The sequence below is a fragment of the Gopherus evgoodei genome, chromosome 11 (assembly GCF_007399415.2).
Source record: "Gopherus evgoodei ecotype Sinaloan lineage chromosome 11, rGopEvg1_v1.p, whole genome shotgun sequence".
Classification (NCBI taxonomy): Eukaryota; Metazoa; Chordata; order Testudines; family Testudinidae; genus Gopherus; species Gopherus evgoodei.
The window spans coordinates 15,526,579-15,543,845 of NC_044332.1; the positions used below are offsets into that span (position 1 = coordinate 15,526,579).

Genomic DNA, 17,267 nt, shown 5'->3' on the forward strand with positions numbered 1-17,267 from the left:
GTTCTAGTGTTTTTCTTAGAATTTTATCCTTGCTGTCTGCTGTAGTGTATGTGACTAATAGTGATGTGGAAACATAATTGTTCTTGCCTTGATATTTCATGTTGGTAGCTTTTCACATAATGTCCCAGGTAAACCCACAATTCTTGTTGTTTGGGTTTTTATGTTTAATCTCTTCACACTGTTAAATGTCTGTGCACCTAATTAGAGACACAGGGTGGGTGAGGTAATATCTTTTATTGGACCAGCTTCTGCTGGTGAGAGAGAGAAGCTTTCGAGCTTACACAGAGCTTTTCTTCTTATCTGGTGTTTTGCATCTTGTTTGGTTATTTACATCTGAATTGGTGGTGTTTTATAACTACTTCACACTCCCTTTACACTGTTATTAATCACTGTGCAAGGTAAACAGCAGCGAATATTCCCTACTAGGTTCTTTCCCTTTGAAACCATGCTTGGCTTTTCATTGTAAGGGTGAGAAGTACTAATTTCTCCTTGTTTTTAAATTTCTCTATGTTGTGCCTCCATCTACTGGTTAAACTTGACAAATTTGGTTGTCTGGGCTGAGTCAGAATTACAAATAATGTACTAAAGGTGAGTTACCTTTAGATGTCAGTAAGAGTATGAATATTTTTCTCCCACAGTGGGAATGGGCATATGGAGTAAAAATTACATCATAGCAGTGTTGTCAACTCCTGCCATTTGTATCTTGTGATATGCTGTGTCTAAAGCCCCAACAGCTGGAGTCAAGTGATTACATAAGAATCCCAGATTAAATTTTTAAAAAAGTTTCCAGATCTCCTGGTTGCCGGAAAAAAAAATCCAAAAGCATGAAGTGAGTATGTACCCTAAAGTCTCAGAAAACAGACGGCAAACAAAAAGAACTCAAATTTTATTTTATTTTTTTAAATATCTCAAGATTTTTTGGGTCTCAGCTCATGGTTTTTGAAAGCTTAGGGTTGGCAGTACTGTTATGGTTATTACAGTACTTTTTATTTTTAAGTGACATACACACGCTACCATCTTAAACAAGTAAAGATTGGACATCTGCTCTGGTTTTAATTTAGGTTTTAAGCTTTTTAGGGCAGAGAGTTTTATAATACTCCCTGATTCTAGCTGGTGGTGGTTGCGCTACTGTAATGCAAATTGTTGTTATTAATTATTATAATACATGGAGAGCTTTCTGTCAAAGTTCAGACAAAAACAGGAATTGACAGCAATGCAGGGAGGGGTTGGGAGGAAGGCAAGAGTTAATGCAGGATGAATATACAGTTATTTAGGCTAATGCATGCATCTTGAGGGTTCCACCCCATTTTGCTTGAAGGGAGTAGGTGAAGGAGGGGAAAAAGAGAGAGAAATTATATGTAAATATTTGTAAGGTGTTTTGAAGACTGTATTTGAATCTCTTCCAGGAAAATCTGTACCATATTAGCCATATTGCCACTCACTTACATGCGGTACAAGATACTCCTGTAGATTTCTTTGTGAATCATTATTGCAATTACCTGCTTTCTCTCATTAGTTTATTCAGCCTATACATGTTTAAAAATAATCTTTCTTTAGGGCAGTAAAACAGTCTGATGTTCTTCCAGAGCTGTCTTCCATATAATTAAGTAATTTTCCTCCTTTAATTGCACTGAAAGTATTCTGTTGATCTTTTGCCCTGGTATCCCCAGATGTTGACTGCACCAGTTGTCTGTGTATAGCTTCTTGGCACAGCCAGTCTATGAAAGGCTGTGAATATAAGGAATGCTGTTGTGTTGCCAACTCTCCTGCAGACTTGTTTCAAGTAGATCAGAGGTTCTCAAACTTCATTGGACTGCAACAAAATTTGCAGTCAAATTTTTGAATTGCAACAAAATTCATTGGACTGACAACAAAAATTACTGTACGACTCCAGGAGTGGGGACCAAAGCCTGAGCCTCTTCTCCCCAGATGTGGGGGCCAAAGCCTCAGCCCCATTGCCCCGGGCTGGGGGGGGAGCCGAAGCTCAAGGGCTTCAGCCCCAGGCAGGGGGCCTGTAACCTGAGCCGTGTTGCCCAGGGCTGAGGGCTTCAGCCCTGGATGACAACAGGGCTTGGGCTTGGGCTTCGGCCCTGGGCGGTGGAGCTCAAGCTTAAGCTTCAGCTTCAGCCCCAGGGCAGTGGGGCTTGGGCTTTGGCCCTGGGCCCCAGCAAGTTTAATGCCAGCCCTGGCAACCACATTAAAATGGGGCTGCGATCCACTTTGGGATCCCAACCCACATTTGAGAACCACTGAAATGGAGGATCAATTCTATTTCTACAAAAGTGCTTAGCACCTTTGTAGAAATGTAAAATCTTTCTTCTTGATTAGTCTGCTGGGGAGCAGTATATTCCCTGGAGAATACGATCACCATTCTGAAAATACAAGTAGTAGCTGACAAAGTTTGGAACAAAAAAAACAAGTCATTAGTTTTAACAATAAGAATTCTATTCAGAAAGAAGAAATCTATAATCCTGTAGCCCCAGTGGGTTCATGTGTTATCTAATGGGAAAATAGCGTTAGCGTTGGAACACTATGTGATTTTTCCGGATAGTAGTAAATCCATCTAAAGCAAACTTTTGTGGACATAGCTATGTTGGCCAGCCAGTCAATCCAGGAAAGATTTCTCAGCAATAAGGATCTGGCATGGTCCTTTTCAGATTCCTGCAGCAAAGAATTTATTGTGCTATTTCCTTCCAATATTTTCTTGACCAAAAATTCTCTCCTTTAATTTCTACCTGATAGAATTTTTTCAAAATGTGTCCGCACAGTTACAAAAGTCTTTCCTTTGTCTTATTTAACTGATTAATGATGAAGCACAAAACTTCCATTTTCAACTGGTTTGTTTTTTTAATTAAAAACAAAAGGTCAGTGTTTCAGGCAAAACGCACAACTCCCATTCAACAGTAGGACAGTCTCTCTAACTGTCAGTGTATTATTATTTGGCTGAGGTTATATCTGTAAGGGAATAGATGGCCCACGAAAATGGTAACAGTTATAGAACCTTTTATGACCTATAGACCAGAAATTTGAATTTGGACAGGTTGGTTTATAAGTGTAAGTGACTATCATCTGATAGATGTTTTGTGAAATAAGTTGATAGTCTCAGTCCAGGTCCTTGTCAAACTTGTCTGTATCCCAAAACCCACCATTCCAGTTGGTATCCTTGTTGGTAATCTCAGTAAAGAGGCCATAGACAGACTGATTCCCTCTCACTCTTTTAGGACAGCTTGCACTGCCATTGGCTGGAGTCTACCTGTGATGTGAATAAACAGAAGACCTCTGTTTCCAGCATTTACAACCTGTCTAAAATAGTTTGAGTTTATGGGTCCATACATTTCAGTGCTATTCAGAGATTGAGAATTGTTTTTAATTATTAATATCTTTACTGTAAAAGAACTAGCTACATGATTTTGTGTGGTCTTCCAGTGAGGCACAGAAGAAAGATACTGAAAATTACTCCAGTTGGGTGTTTGATAAAACTCCTCAGTTAGTAGCCTGAGTATACATAGTCTTGCAGGCAATGTTATAGGAAGGCTCTATGGATTTGACATTGTGGGACAACACAGGAAAATCCACTCCAGATTTTATTAGTAACTAATAATGTAGTGTCTATTATTGTCTCTTGGTATATTAATGGCATTCTAACACGTTGTATAGATAGTGGTATGCATACATGGCAAGCACTGAGCTAATATTCATATAAAGGAGTATTCCAAATACTTTTCTCCATGCCTGGCCAGTTACACTGGTTTTCCCCAGAGTCGTCTTTTGTAATAGCTGGAGGTAAAATCTTTTAGGTCTTCAGTTGACAAATGTGTCACCATACATGTAGTGCATAGTTTCAGAGAGCTAGAGTTGACTTAGATTCATAGATCATTAGGGTGAGAAGGGACCTCAGGAGATCATCTAGTCCAACCTCCTGTTCAAAGCATAAAATCAGAATACTTACAGTTTAGAAACAGCAGTGAGTTTAGTTTGTTAGATTAAACATTCAGTACCTCATACAAAATGAGAAGCTTGTGTATTTATCCTATGCGAACTTCTGTCATTCATGAAATAAAGAGGAACTCCGCTTGGAGGAGAGGCCAAGAGACAGACAAATGATCTGATTGTGATACTAGGCTCTATTATTAAAGCAAAACTGTATAATGACCAAATCAGTGATAATTCACCAAAAGTCCACTTAAACTCTGCCCATATGAATGCATAAATCACTCCTGACAAAAAAGAAAAACAATTTGCAATTTGTTTGGTGCTGAATTGGGGCTGCTAGCATCCCATTTTGAAATGTGACAACTTCACAACAGGATAATTTGTCAATTCCATATCAGAATTCTAGCTGGTTACTGATTGCTTAAATATAGGCTTTAATATGGATATCTGGAGGGAGTAGGCATCCTCTTCTTTCAGATTTTCAACTAGATTTTCATTTCGGAGTGCATTTATGAGGAAGCGTTTTCTTTTCAGCTCTGTCCAGGCTCCTCACAAGCATAATCTCAAGCAGACCTGCTATCTAGTATATGGAGTTTATTTGAGGTAACTCTATTGACTCATTGGATTTACTCCAGATTTACATTGGTGTAACTGAGAGCTGAATTTTGGCCAATTGGTTGTAACCACAGAGCTCAATGCTATTTTATTACATTTAGACTCACTTCCAAGATTGCTCGGAAACGTACAAGAGTCAACACGTTTCACTCTTCAATTTTTTTTGTTTTTGTTTCATACACTGATTCTGATTAGTATTCACTTCAGAATTAAAAACTTGAAATGCAAAAGATTGTGCACTAAATTTATGTCACTCTTCCTTGTAATAAGCTTTCTTCCCTTTCTTGATATAACTGGCATTCAAGCAACAGTGTTCAGTTAATAATCTTCCCAGAACAAAGGCAGTAATCGCTGAATGATTCATCATCGGTTTATCACACTAACAAGCTACAAATAATCTTTTTGGATCAGGATGTGTTTTGAATTTGGGAATAGTTTCTGCTTGCCCTTTCTGATTTCTTCTGCAGCAAAGTCAAACAGTGCTGAAGATAAATTGCTGGATGAGTAGATTAGAATTCCTGGGTAACATTTAGAGAATAAGCTTTTCCGTTGGGTGTATTTTCCCCTTGTAGTTTAAAATAACAAAATAAACTTCTGATACTTTTCATTGTCATTCCATAAGCATCATTTTTAGTTTTCATAGACTCCGAAGAACAGAAAAAATGTCTGTTCTTTCTAAATACACTGCATCTCCTTATAATTAACACAATCATGTACTCCTGTTGTTAAATTTATACTACGAATGATATTATACCTCAGATTTTATAGGCACTTTCAAGGGGAAAAAAAGGGTGGGGTGGAATAAGTTTAGAGAATGCAAGCTCTTTGGGGGAGAAGCTGGTAAAGGAATTGAGTTTCCACGGATGTTTTCTCTAGATTCAAAGATTGCCGTAGATATCTCTCTGCCAAGGCTGTTTAGATTCTGTATAGAGAACGTCTCAAGCTTTTATGAACCACTTAATTGTTGGCACGCTGTATTCAGTGGGGATAATGGATAGAGCTGGTCAATACTCAGAATTTTTATTGTGTGGGAAATTCAGACTTCTTTTTGTAATTTCCTTTTGTCCTGAATTGCAACAGAAAAGTCAAATTTCCCATTGAATGAAAATTCCCCCCAAAGTTATTTCAGAAATATTGAAACATTATCCAAAAGTTTCCTTTTGATAGTGTTGAAGTGCTTTTTTTCAACCTTATCATTGAAGCATTTTAACTGTATTGAAAGTTTGAAACAAACAACTTAGGTAATTTCTCATCAAAAATTTCAACAGAATCAATAAGTTGCTGCAATGCATTTTGGTTTTTGTTAAATCAGCCTTTCCCAACAGAAAACTGTTCTGTCAGAAATTTTTCAACCAGCTGTAATAACAGACATTCCTAACAGTGCAAGGTCAAATTCTTCTCAGCTCTACATTGTTTGTAGTAACCTTCTTAGGAGCTTGAAAATAAAATATCTTTTCCTAACAGTGTTCTTCTTTTGCATGTGTTAATCATTATTTTCTCTTGAATTACAAATTGGCTAATATAGGGTTGTGGGGTTTTTTTTAATGTCTTTGTGTACCATTATATTGAATGATCTGAACACTAATTTGGGAATAGAGTCTCTTTAGTTGACTTATTGCAGAGAACATGAGCAAAACCATAAAAATCATTTAGCCACTGCTTGTAAATTTAATTACTGTTTTTAACTAGTTTTAGAATTTGATGAATATTTCTGACTACACTGTAATGTACTTCAAAGCAGGTGAAAAAGCAAACTTAACCAACTTCACAATATGTCCTAAATAATGTTGGGGAACAAATTGATTTAAAAGCCAGATATTCAAAGTCAAGACTGAAACTCTCGATTTTAAAGATGTCAGCCTTACCTGTGTATTTTCTGAGGCTTGTTTCAGCCCCGTGATTAATGGTTAAAGAAAAATAGATTTCAAGTGAAAGGTTTGTACTTTACCAGAAAGATTTGATTTATTTCTCCTTGGAGTCCTTTAGGTTTCTCAAGTAAATAGGCTGATAAGGCAGTTTGAAAAATACATATCCAAGACATTGTGTTGACTCTTTAGAAAGGTACTAGCCTCTAAAGGAAATACAGACTTATAACTATGCTAGAGAGGCTATGTTAGCATAGCTATGTCGGCATAGCCCTCTAGAGTAGAGGTAACATACTTCAGTGGGAGTTTTTCTGCCAGTGTGGAAATACTACCTCCCCAAATGACATTAGCTATGCCTACAGAAGCACTTTTCTATCAGCACAGCTGCCTCTACACTGGGGGCTTTGTCAACATGGCTATGTCACTAGGAGGTGTGGTTTTTTTCACACTCAGACTGATATAGCTATGCTGGTATAAGCTGTAAGTATAGAGCAGGTCACTTCTTTTTGTTTTAAAAATCTGAGTCAGAGTGGCTTCCTGTGAGCCATTCAAGTTTGTTTATGGTGTTCAGAAATGTGTTAAACTTTTGTTGTTGCTTGGGGTTTTTTCTTTTTCTTTCTTCAAGGCCCACCTTTAGTAAGATTTGTGGAATATTCAAACAAAGACCCCAATTCTGCCAACGCTTAATATGCATGCTTAATTTTGAACATATGAATAGACCCACTGACTTCAATGGGACTGCTCAAGTTTAAAGTTGAACATGGATGCATGTGATTGGAGGATCCCGGCTATAATAATAAATTCTATTTTACTAGGAAAAATATTGCAGTGGCCTTCTTTGAACAAACCTGCAAAATGTAATCCCAAGCAATCAGGAGATCCCCTTCTGCTCTAAAACCCTGGCATGCACATGATTAGTGTAGAAGTCCCTATGATCAATACTGGAGTAGGGAATCTGTTTAGGGAGGGAAAAGGAAAAACATTTTTATTTAATACTGAGTGGTCTCCAAAAGTTTTATTTTACTCCTTAAATAAGAATATTGGAGTCACTTATAAGAACCATTGTTAGAGGTGGGAGCGAAGGGAATGGATTTATTTTAGGCCATAGATAGAATTAGTGCTCCACCACTGATGAATGAGAATGTTGATGCAGTCAGCAGAATGCATGTTGGAACAACTCATAAGGCAGGAAGTGGAGTTTTTACAGGGAGTGCTACTTTCTGACTCTAGGAAGAAAGGGAAGTTAAAATTACAAATGTATCCTTTTTGTTCATTTGGTTATCTGACATCTGTGTCAACCAAATCAGGCTATTTATTTGTCCTTCACATCACGAAGATACTTAAGAAAACAAAGAATTCATATATGCCCATTACTGCTATTGATTATTAAGGTGAAGTTATAATGCAGGAGAAAGGAAATAGTCCTATTTAAATAAGCTGCTGTTGCAGGAGGCTGTAAAGTGTCCATGAGGTCCCTGTTTCCCTCCCTTCCCTCTCACGCAAGGTTCTACTGAAGGACAGACTTTATTGTCTGGAATGTTAAAATTGCTGAGAGCCATTTTGGACAACTTGAAAATGAAAAGTGTGTGTGAAAGCTTTCAGCTAGTGAGGAGGAAGACAGAAACGTCAGCTTTAGTATCTGTTAATGCTGAAAATGACATGAACAGTACTGTTTTTACATGAAATGTTTTTATGAAGCCTTGACATCTCTTGTAGTTAAGTTGTCTTCCTCTGCCACTGCTCCCAGTCCTTCAGAGTGTTAGCCTGTGAGACATCCTATCAGATTCAAGATCTTCATCCTTCATCTTTCAAAGCTCAGTATAATTTTACCCCTTTTTGCTCTCATTTCTTCCTGCTTTCAGCACATAGTTTTTCACCATCCATCATCCAGTTCTCTACACTTGGATAAGTTATCTTTTTGTTTGTCAAAACCTCCGCTCCCTCACAGCTTATTTCAGATCACTCCTCCCAGAAATTCTTTCTACATTGTCCTCATTACTCCCCACTGCATCTCTTTCCTGAATTATTCCCATGTATTGTGTTGGGGTGTTTTTTCTTTGTGCTGTCTGTCTTAGATTGTAGTTTCTATGCGGCAAAGACTTTGCTTTCCTCTGTGAGACTTTATGTAAATGTATGGCATGTTCAAGTCAGTTTTCAATGTTGTTAACTTTATGTATAATTGGGTTTCTGTGTAAGAGTTCAATAATGTATGGAGATGTACAGGTACCAAGACATTCAGGTTGTTTAAGCTGAGTAAAAGATGTTTAGTTTGATATTATAATGGCAAAAATATTTTCTTTGTATGTACCAATCACGTTTGTTGTCCCTGACTAGAAAATTAACTGAAACTCTGGCTTTTTTGTTTCTTGTTCATAGGCAGTACCAAATTTTTCGTATTGGTTGGGAACAATTACCTTCTGATTTGGAAACTACTTTGGAAATAAAATGCTTCTACTCTATGTTCTTTACTAGCTCCAAATGAAGCAAATTAATTTTTCATTCAGATATGCTATACATAGTCCAAAATCACTTCTATGCTAATCGAAGTTTGTGTGAGAGCACTTCTGATTTACATAGCATTGAGTCGTTACTCTCATTACAATATCTATCTCTTTGGCCCAGTTTTAGAAAGTGAATAAAGGGAAAATGAAAATTTCAGATGACGTTTCTGTGAATATCCTTGCAGGCTTTGCTATCTAGAGATGCCTCGTTTCCATATAATACACAGATGCCTTGCATGGCTCCAGCCTCCATTTGGAGCAGTTCTGAGCATGGTACATCATCCAGAATAGTACAACAACATATACCAGAGGTGGATTCCTGTCTTCATCCTGTGTTATCATTCCCTTCAGGTAAGACATCCAATTCCATATTCCCAACAGAATAGCCAGTTGTATTATAAAAATCCTAAAATTTATGGTCTGACTTAGTTTTTATAAATGTTTAAAGCTTTGGCTATGAACAAACCTCTTAAAAGAAATACTTCTCACTTGCTTATTACTTGCCAAAAGGTGCTCTGACAAATGCCCTCAGTATAATTTAAATCGGTGGTTCACAAACTTTTGTACTGGTGACCCCTTTCAAATAGCAAGCCTCTGAGTGTGACCCCTCCCTCTATAAATTAACCCTCCAGTTTGAGAACCCCTGATTTAAAGGGACATGGTCAACATAAAATTTCATCCTGCTCTCTAAAATATTGCATCTACTATAGATGCATGTAGCAATTACGATAACTACAACTGAAAAACACTAGAAGGAAAATATTTTTCCTTTTTTTAGTTCATTTATTTTGTACACTTGATAGCATTTAGTGTTTGTTTCTCTTGCACAGCTGGCCAGTTCACCTTGTTGGTTGAGATGTGTTTCTTTTTAAAAATGTAAGACAGACTTGACTGTAAAAGAAAAAAAAAAAAAAAAAAAAACCACCTCATTGGGGGATCTTGGACATGTGTAGAGCTTAAAACTAACTTTTATTGTTTTTAATTGAGTATGTTTCAGGTGGTGATGTCCCTTTAAGATAAATGTATGAAATACTAATATTGTAAATTCAGCATTTTTAAGTTGGTGGTGAAAAAATCAAGAAATTCAAAACTGGTGTGCTCTGACAGGGACCCTAACTCAATTGCATTGCTCATTAAAATATATGTTTAACACTTAAACCAGGAGAATTGAAATAAAAAATACTATATCTGCATTGTGGCCAAGGTAATGTTGCTGTTAGAAACTTTTTGTTAGTTCAGAAATTGCCTCTGTATATTTCCATATGAAGAATATGCATTGTGGCACCAAAGAAATCCATGACCCTTCAAGAAAACAAAGCCTATTGAAACCACAAGCACCTTGTCTTGGCAGTGAATGTTTGGGGCTGAGGCTGTAAAAAGGGCCGTGCAGTCCCAGCCATCTCATTTCCTTTTGTTTACATGGCTAGCTTTGGTCACAGGCCTTACATTCCATGCCCAAAAAGCTTAACTTGTTTTGCTTTTTTCCCAAGTGTTTTTTTTTTCCCCCTGGTGGTTCTGTAGTTAAGTTTTTAATTTTTTTAATGTTTCTAGGAGTTCAGAGACTTTCTTTAAAATGAATGTTTTATTGGCCTTTCTGCAGCATTGGGCAGAAAAAGGTGTTTGACCCCGACTTAGCACTACAAGTGTCACGGCTGATTTGACTCTGGTTACACCCAATCTATCTGTGGGTCTTTGAGTGTGCACTTCCCCCTTCATGTTCCTGGAGATGGATTTATATACCCCCTGCTTTAATTTGGCCTGGAGACTTCTTCAGCTGACAGGAAAGCTGCTTTTAGACTGAAACTGGACAGTGCAGAAACTCCATTGGTGCTGAGGGCTCCCCAAGCACAGAAGCTTGAGCATGAGGCTGGGAGCTCCTTGGGTCTGTCCCTGAGCCCTCAGTCCAAGACTGTTCTTTCCAGAATTAGGCTCATTCTCTTCCATTTTAAGAATAAGATTGAATTAAATTAAAATGCTGAGGAATCTTATATTTTTGAGGACTCTGCACAACTCAATTAAAGATGAGAAGACACCATCATGGCCATGGGGAATGTGTTAGGAAGTCTTAGTTCTGTTGGTGTTTGGTTCTGAAAGTCTCTGGCCCTTCCTGTACTCCTGACCTCTAGAGTGGATGCTTCTAATGATAGACCAGCTCCCTAAGGAACATTTGTCTCAAACTGAAAAGCTTCCCTTTTTAAAGATGATGATCTGTTCAGCATAAAAATAGAGAAAATGAAGGACATTTGATTACTACAAGGTCACTGGGGCTTACTCAGCCTGAACAAAGAGGGATGTTGCATTGTACTCATTCTGATACCAAAGACAACACCTTTCTTCTGGGGACTTACTGCTCTCTTTCCCAGAAATTTCAGCCTCATCAGTCATGAGACAGAATAAAGAAAAGCACTTAAACAGAGGCTACGCTACAGTATCTGCTGTCTGTACACCCTCTGTATCTGGCAGGCCTCACATTTGAAATATTGCCAGGAGCTTATTTTGTCTACTTTCCTGTCCCTCCTTCTTGTGGGGACCATTTGATTTATGTCCTAGCAGTATATAGTGGAAATACAATGGAGCACTGCATGCTTGAGATTATACAGTTCGGCTATGTGGCCTAGTTCTCATCTGTGTTACCTCCCAAGTCCTTTTATGTATCCCTTTTCAGAGATCTCTCTCATAAGACACTGCTCAGAGCAGAGGTGGCTCCTTCTTAAGAATGGGAGCCATTAAACAAGTTGTTTAACAGAACAAAAGACAAGGAGAAGTTGGCGATTGTCATATTTTCCCATTTTGTAGGCAACCAAATAAGATAATGCAGTTGGACTGGCTTACCAAAATATATTTGCTTTTGGATAGGTAACGGTCGTTAGTAGTATGGAGTCTTGCCCTCCAGCATATTTACAGCAACATGTATATTTGCCAAGTATTTGACAGTGGCTGCAAGATACCTTAGACATACAGACATCCATGTATATTGGTACTAGACAACTGGCAGTTTCAGACTTGCATGGAACAAATCTTGAAGGAGAATCTGAATGTGGTATGTGCTGATTGTGCCCAGAGCCTGTGAATAAACTGGGGCAGATATCCTTGTCCTTTTAAGTATGGTGTGGGAGTACATATTCACAGTCTGTGAGACATCCAGGTGATCCTCTCAAGTTATCTCCCCTCATGCCCCCCCCAACAAAAAAAAAGCAAGCAGGAAAGATAGTCATAATATTTCTAAGATACAAAAAAAATCAGGTATATTTCTAAGGTAAAAAACAAACCTTTCTGGCATTTTTATACTTCATAAAGATTCAGAAAATGTACAGGCCCAATTTAAAAAAAAATCTTTTGCAGGTGTCAATTAATCCTGTGACAAAAAACTTACTTAGATCAGTACCAGTTACTGAAATAAGCTGTTCTTTTTGGTTATCAAAAATTGCTTGTAGAAAGATTTTTGTATGTGCAGATCTCCAAGACACGTGAGATTAAGATGGTATGTAAATGTTGGAAAATTATTGTCCACCCTTTGGGCCTTTAAATTAGTCTCATTTTTCTTCTTAATTTCCCAGCTGTCAAACTTCCCTCCCTTGACTCTTTACCTTCCTTTCTTCCAAGCATGAGAAGTCTTCATTCCTCTCTTTGCTCCCTTCTTGTAAATTTGTTTCCTGAAGGGCTTTTCAAACAGAGACATCTTTGTAAGTCCTTCTGCCTTTTTACAAGGGCTAAATTCCTAAGCACTTGAAATATTTTTGCAGACTAAGTCTCCCCCAGGAAGGAAGTTAGAGTTCCCTGTTGCCTTTGTTGGAGACAGAAATAGGGCACCTACCTTGAAATTACCCCAGAGCGTTCAGCAATAAGTTTTCAAAAATACCAAATAATTCTACCTGGATGGCTAGACTGAGGCTTTTGCAGATCACAAAATAAAAGTGCAACATGTGCTCTCCACAGCACTGACTTTTTGAGCACCAGTGGAGATCTTCTGGAGTAGCTATTCCCAAATAACTTCTTGTGTGGACACTCTTATTCTGGAATAAGAGTACCTACCCAGGGAGTTATTCAGGAATAGCAATTGTTTTTTAAATTCACACCCTAACTTAATCTGACATAACTTTCAAGACTGAACAAGCTGTCAGAGCGTTGGATCATGTTAGCCTACAATCCCCTCACCTTCTGGCTTGTTTCTTTATGGCTTTGTCTTCACTGCTAAAATCAGGTGGCGTGAGTTCTTTTTTGGATTTTTATTTTTTTATTTTTTTTTTTTACGGTGGGATAATCGATGTGCTTTAGCCATACCTCTGTAAAATTCTAATGCAGACCAAGCACCCGTAATTTTTACTGCAGGGTAGCTAGGTGAGGTCAGCCACACAGCAGGGAGCATAGTGTTGACATCACTTTTCTACCGCACAGTAAAAATTACAGGTGCCTCGTTTCCACTAGGATTTCACAGGGGTATAGCTAATGCATGTTAGTTATCCCGCTGTTTAAAAACAAACACACACTTTTTTGTCAGGAAAGACATATTCTGTGTGGACAGAGATGAGATTGTCAGAGTCCATGGCTGCATCTTTTGCTTCTTACTTTCTAAGTCTCTCTCCCGCCCCCGTCCAGCCAGTCATCCCCCACACTCATGACAGGGTGTGCCAGAGAGCTAATAGTTCTGTTCTCCAAAAATGTGTGTCTTGCTGCTGCTCATAGTCGAGCTTCACTTTTGTCCTTTTTAAAATACATCCCCCTGGCCCCCCCCTCCAGTTTTGCTTTCTGAAGACACTGTCCAGCACATGTAGCCAGTCAGTTGTCAGGGCTGCCCCACCATCACTCTTTGTGAGCTAGTGGACTTGAGACCGCAATGCTGTTTGTACAGAATATAACACAGACTGTACAAATAGATTTTTCAGAAATGTAATACCAGTGTAGAACTCTTGGGTCCATAGCTGGCTGACTATCTCAGATGTATATATCTCTTCCTTTGTTTTATAGATATTCCTCTTCATATATATTTTGAAACATTGTTGAAGGAGGACAAGATCAAAGGAGATCCTGTTGACACCTCAGCGCTAGGGGTAGAGTTTAAAATATCTCCATCCAATGGTATGTGATGCAAAATACTTTAATGCGTGCAAGATTTATCTTTTAGCTAGTTTCTCAACAATTTCTTTTTGTATTACAGCATGCTGCCTTAAATATGGTTTAGTGTTTTTAGATGGGCAGGGATCATGCTTTTACTCACTACATGGCTAGCGTGCACAACACAGCTTATAATCTGAACAGATCACTAGACTAGTTATTGGGGAGAATAACAGGCACAGGAGTTAGGAGGAGGCATGTAATAAGGAATCGAGGGAGAAACTCATCCCACTCACATAGATTCCAAATAGCTGGGTTTTGTGTGGGTGAAGTGTGAAGGGAATGGAGAAGGTAAAATCTTCTATCCTGCAACTGTTTGTAAATATACCTTGTATATTTCTGATTATAAGTACCTGTAGCTCTTTCATTATTGTCTGTAAGTTGCATCTAATGAAAACAAATCTGAAACTTTGCAAATGCTTATTCTGTTGCAGAATATAATCAACGTAGTGCTTCTCTCAAACAATGGAGCAGTGGCTATTTACTTAATTCCAAACCTCAGGCAGCATCAGGAGCATCTGAACAGTTGTCAGAGGAAAGAAAGAAAAGGCACTTAAGTGAGACAGCAATAGGTAAGGGAAAAATAAGAGTATATACACGACTGCCCTTTCTGAAAATACCCTTTTATCACTGGGCCCCACACATTATTCTAAAGTGTTTCCTGAAATAAATGAATGGATACCTTAATGCAATTGTATTTTACAAGGATGTGAGAAATAGGCTCATAATGCACTATAATAAATGCTTACCATTTAAAGCATGCCATTTTCTGCTAGTTTTTATTTCTTCCATACCCCCGACACTTCTCACCCCAATTCTACTTAGTGTGATTACAAAACTAGACATGCTTCTGTTTTTTATTGTTAGAATACTCCTTAAGGAAATTGCGTAGCCATACAGTTGCATTTGTGTAATTCTAGGTAGTTGGTTTTTATTACTATTTTTTTTTTTTGTAAATGATTCTCCATGAAACAGACGATGGATACATTTGTAAACCATACATCAACCAAACACTGACTATTTCTGAACTCAGTAAGCTAGGTTTCATTTATTGTATGCTATGGTTCCTGATTCTGGCTTTGTTTTAAATGTAAGAATTGTGGACAAGATTCTGAATAGGGATGATGGGTAACTGGTGTTTTTAAAAAGATGCTAGTGGTGATCATGATAGGTAGACTACACTGAGTAAATGAATTGAAACAGCAGTTAAAGATAGAATTCTATAAAGCACCTAGGTGAATATGACCATATAGGGATCCAGCACCGCCTCTGTAAAGGAAAATAGTGTCTCGCCAATCTCTTAAAATTCAACTGCACAGTGGAAAAAGGAGAATAGATGGATATAATGTATTTGGAATTTGAGAAAAACATTCACAAACGTAAACTAAGGAAACTAAGTCACGGGGTAATAGGAAAAGCAGTTAAGGAGTAAAATTTGGATTAGAGACAAATAAAATTTTCAGCGTGGAAGAATAGTAATAATGGAGGACTCAAAGTTCAAAACTAAGACCAGTATAGTATAATATATCCATTAATATGGAGGAGCAATGAAATGGCAACATTTGTGGATGACACCAAATTGTTTTGAGTAGTCGAGACTAGAAAGAATGATGAACTTCAGAAGGACCCAAGAAGGGTAGGTGGCTGAGCAACATGACTGTGAGACTCAGTGTAGACCAGGGCATTGTAATGCTCTCTGAAAACAACAATTTGAACTACTGACACCTAATTATGAACATGGCAATTCCTATGATTGTAGTAATAGCACTTGAAGAAAGGTACAGCTTGACAATATAAACCTTTTAGAGAGTAAATTCTCTGGGGTTCTGACTATTTCATTGAGATTTTTGTTTTAAAAAAAAAATATCAGGTTTGCAGTTTCCTGGTGCCAGCATGCTGCTATGCTATACATTTGTACATAGTAGCAGAAGCTCTAGCTCATTAGTGCTTTATATGTATTCCTAATTTGGGCTCTGTCTAGGAGAAATTATCCATGAGGAAGGTCAGCAGCCTGGTGAGCAAGGCCAAAAGTAAAATACTCTGCGCCAGAGAGTTGCAGAGTTGCTTAAGAGATGAGAGTTCATATGCTTGGCCCACACTGTGCATTACGATGCTTTATCTAGAGTCTGTTACCTCTTTCTCCCGCACTGGATCCACTGCTTTCGACAGACCCTCTTTATCTTTAGTTATTATTCTAAATATGTTTAGTTTAGTATGGGATTTTCTTTTCTTCCTTCACGTCAGGAGGAGAGAGAATTGGGAACAATGGTGGTTTGCTTTTAGAGTCCAAACAAAATTGCAGCAGGGGCTATATTCACTGGGATTGAATAAAAAATACCCATAGATGATTATTTGTCTAGAACATTGAATCTACCTTAGGGGAAATCAAACTTGCAGGTGAGAAAACTGACTTTGCCATTGTCATCTTTGCTGCCAATTCCCACGTACCCATCAGTCAGAAAAAAGCTGATTGGAGGCTCTAATGGCTATGTGATATATAACCCAGTCAGGGAAGGCTACTCTCTCTATTCAGGTGATGTCCAAGAATGATGAGGCTGCTTCCAAGAGGGAATTACTCCCTTGAACTAGAGAGACTGTTTTTTTGGGACAATAGTGATGAAGGTGAATTTGTGATGGATAGAGCTGTGTAAGTGATTATTTTTACAGCTGGTTGTTAGGTGTTCATGAAATCTCAGATGTTCAGCTGTGGGCTTTCAGAAAAGGCCTCGTTTGCTACTACATGGAGAATTTTTTTTTAGTCTATTATATTAAAAATATTCCATTTTTTTCCCCAAAATCTTTTTGTGGCAGGAGAAAGTAACAGTAGGTTTGAAGCTTTTTCCTTTCAACATGCAGGACCGGAATCCCAAAATGATTTTACTGCCATGACCCATGTCAATCTGATGTCTAGATCTACCCAAAACACATCATCACAGGTAAACGAAAAATGAATATATCGATGGATTAAGCAAAACATCATCAGAGAGTTGCAAAAATTAGTAAATTAAAAAATAAGAGCCTTTCACACTGTACTTTGCTTTATGCAGTTTTACACATGCCTAGTGAGAGTGAGATTACTAGTCTGTATTGGGAAGGGAATGTTCTAAAACCCAGAAATGCATTCTCAAAGACACGAATTTCATAGACCATGAATTAGTTTAGCAGTGAGAACTTTTTAAAAAACACTGCATTTAAAACTAATGAAATGACTTATGATTTAAGTCCCCTCATCCGAAACTAT

The 17,267-nt window shown here is 37.9% G+C and overlaps 1 protein-coding gene across 4 annotated transcripts in view; it reads left to right on the forward strand.

Moving 5' to 3' along the window:
• KANSL1L (KAT8 regulatory NSL complex subunit 1 like) overlaps positions 1 to 17,267 on the forward strand; it is a 108,029-nt gene that overhangs the window by 74,940 nt on the left and 15,822 nt on the right. For 3 of the 4 annotated variants that reach the window (XR_004002650.1, XR_004002651.1, XM_030580476.1), the window contains exons 7-10: positions 9,100 to 9,265; positions 13,880 to 13,990; positions 14,461 to 14,598; positions 16,838 to 16,962. Coding sequence is in view for 1 of the 4 variants with exons in the window: in XM_030580476.1 (XP_030436336.1) it covers positions 9,100 to 9,265; positions 13,880 to 13,990; positions 14,461 to 14,598; positions 16,838 to 16,962 (540 nt within the window). In the remaining 3 variants the exon portion in view is untranslated. The remainder of the gene's footprint in view (positions 1 to 9,099; positions 9,266 to 13,879; positions 13,991 to 14,460; positions 14,599 to 16,837; positions 16,963 to 17,267) is intronic. The other variant, XR_004002652.1, reaches the window with a different exon arrangement.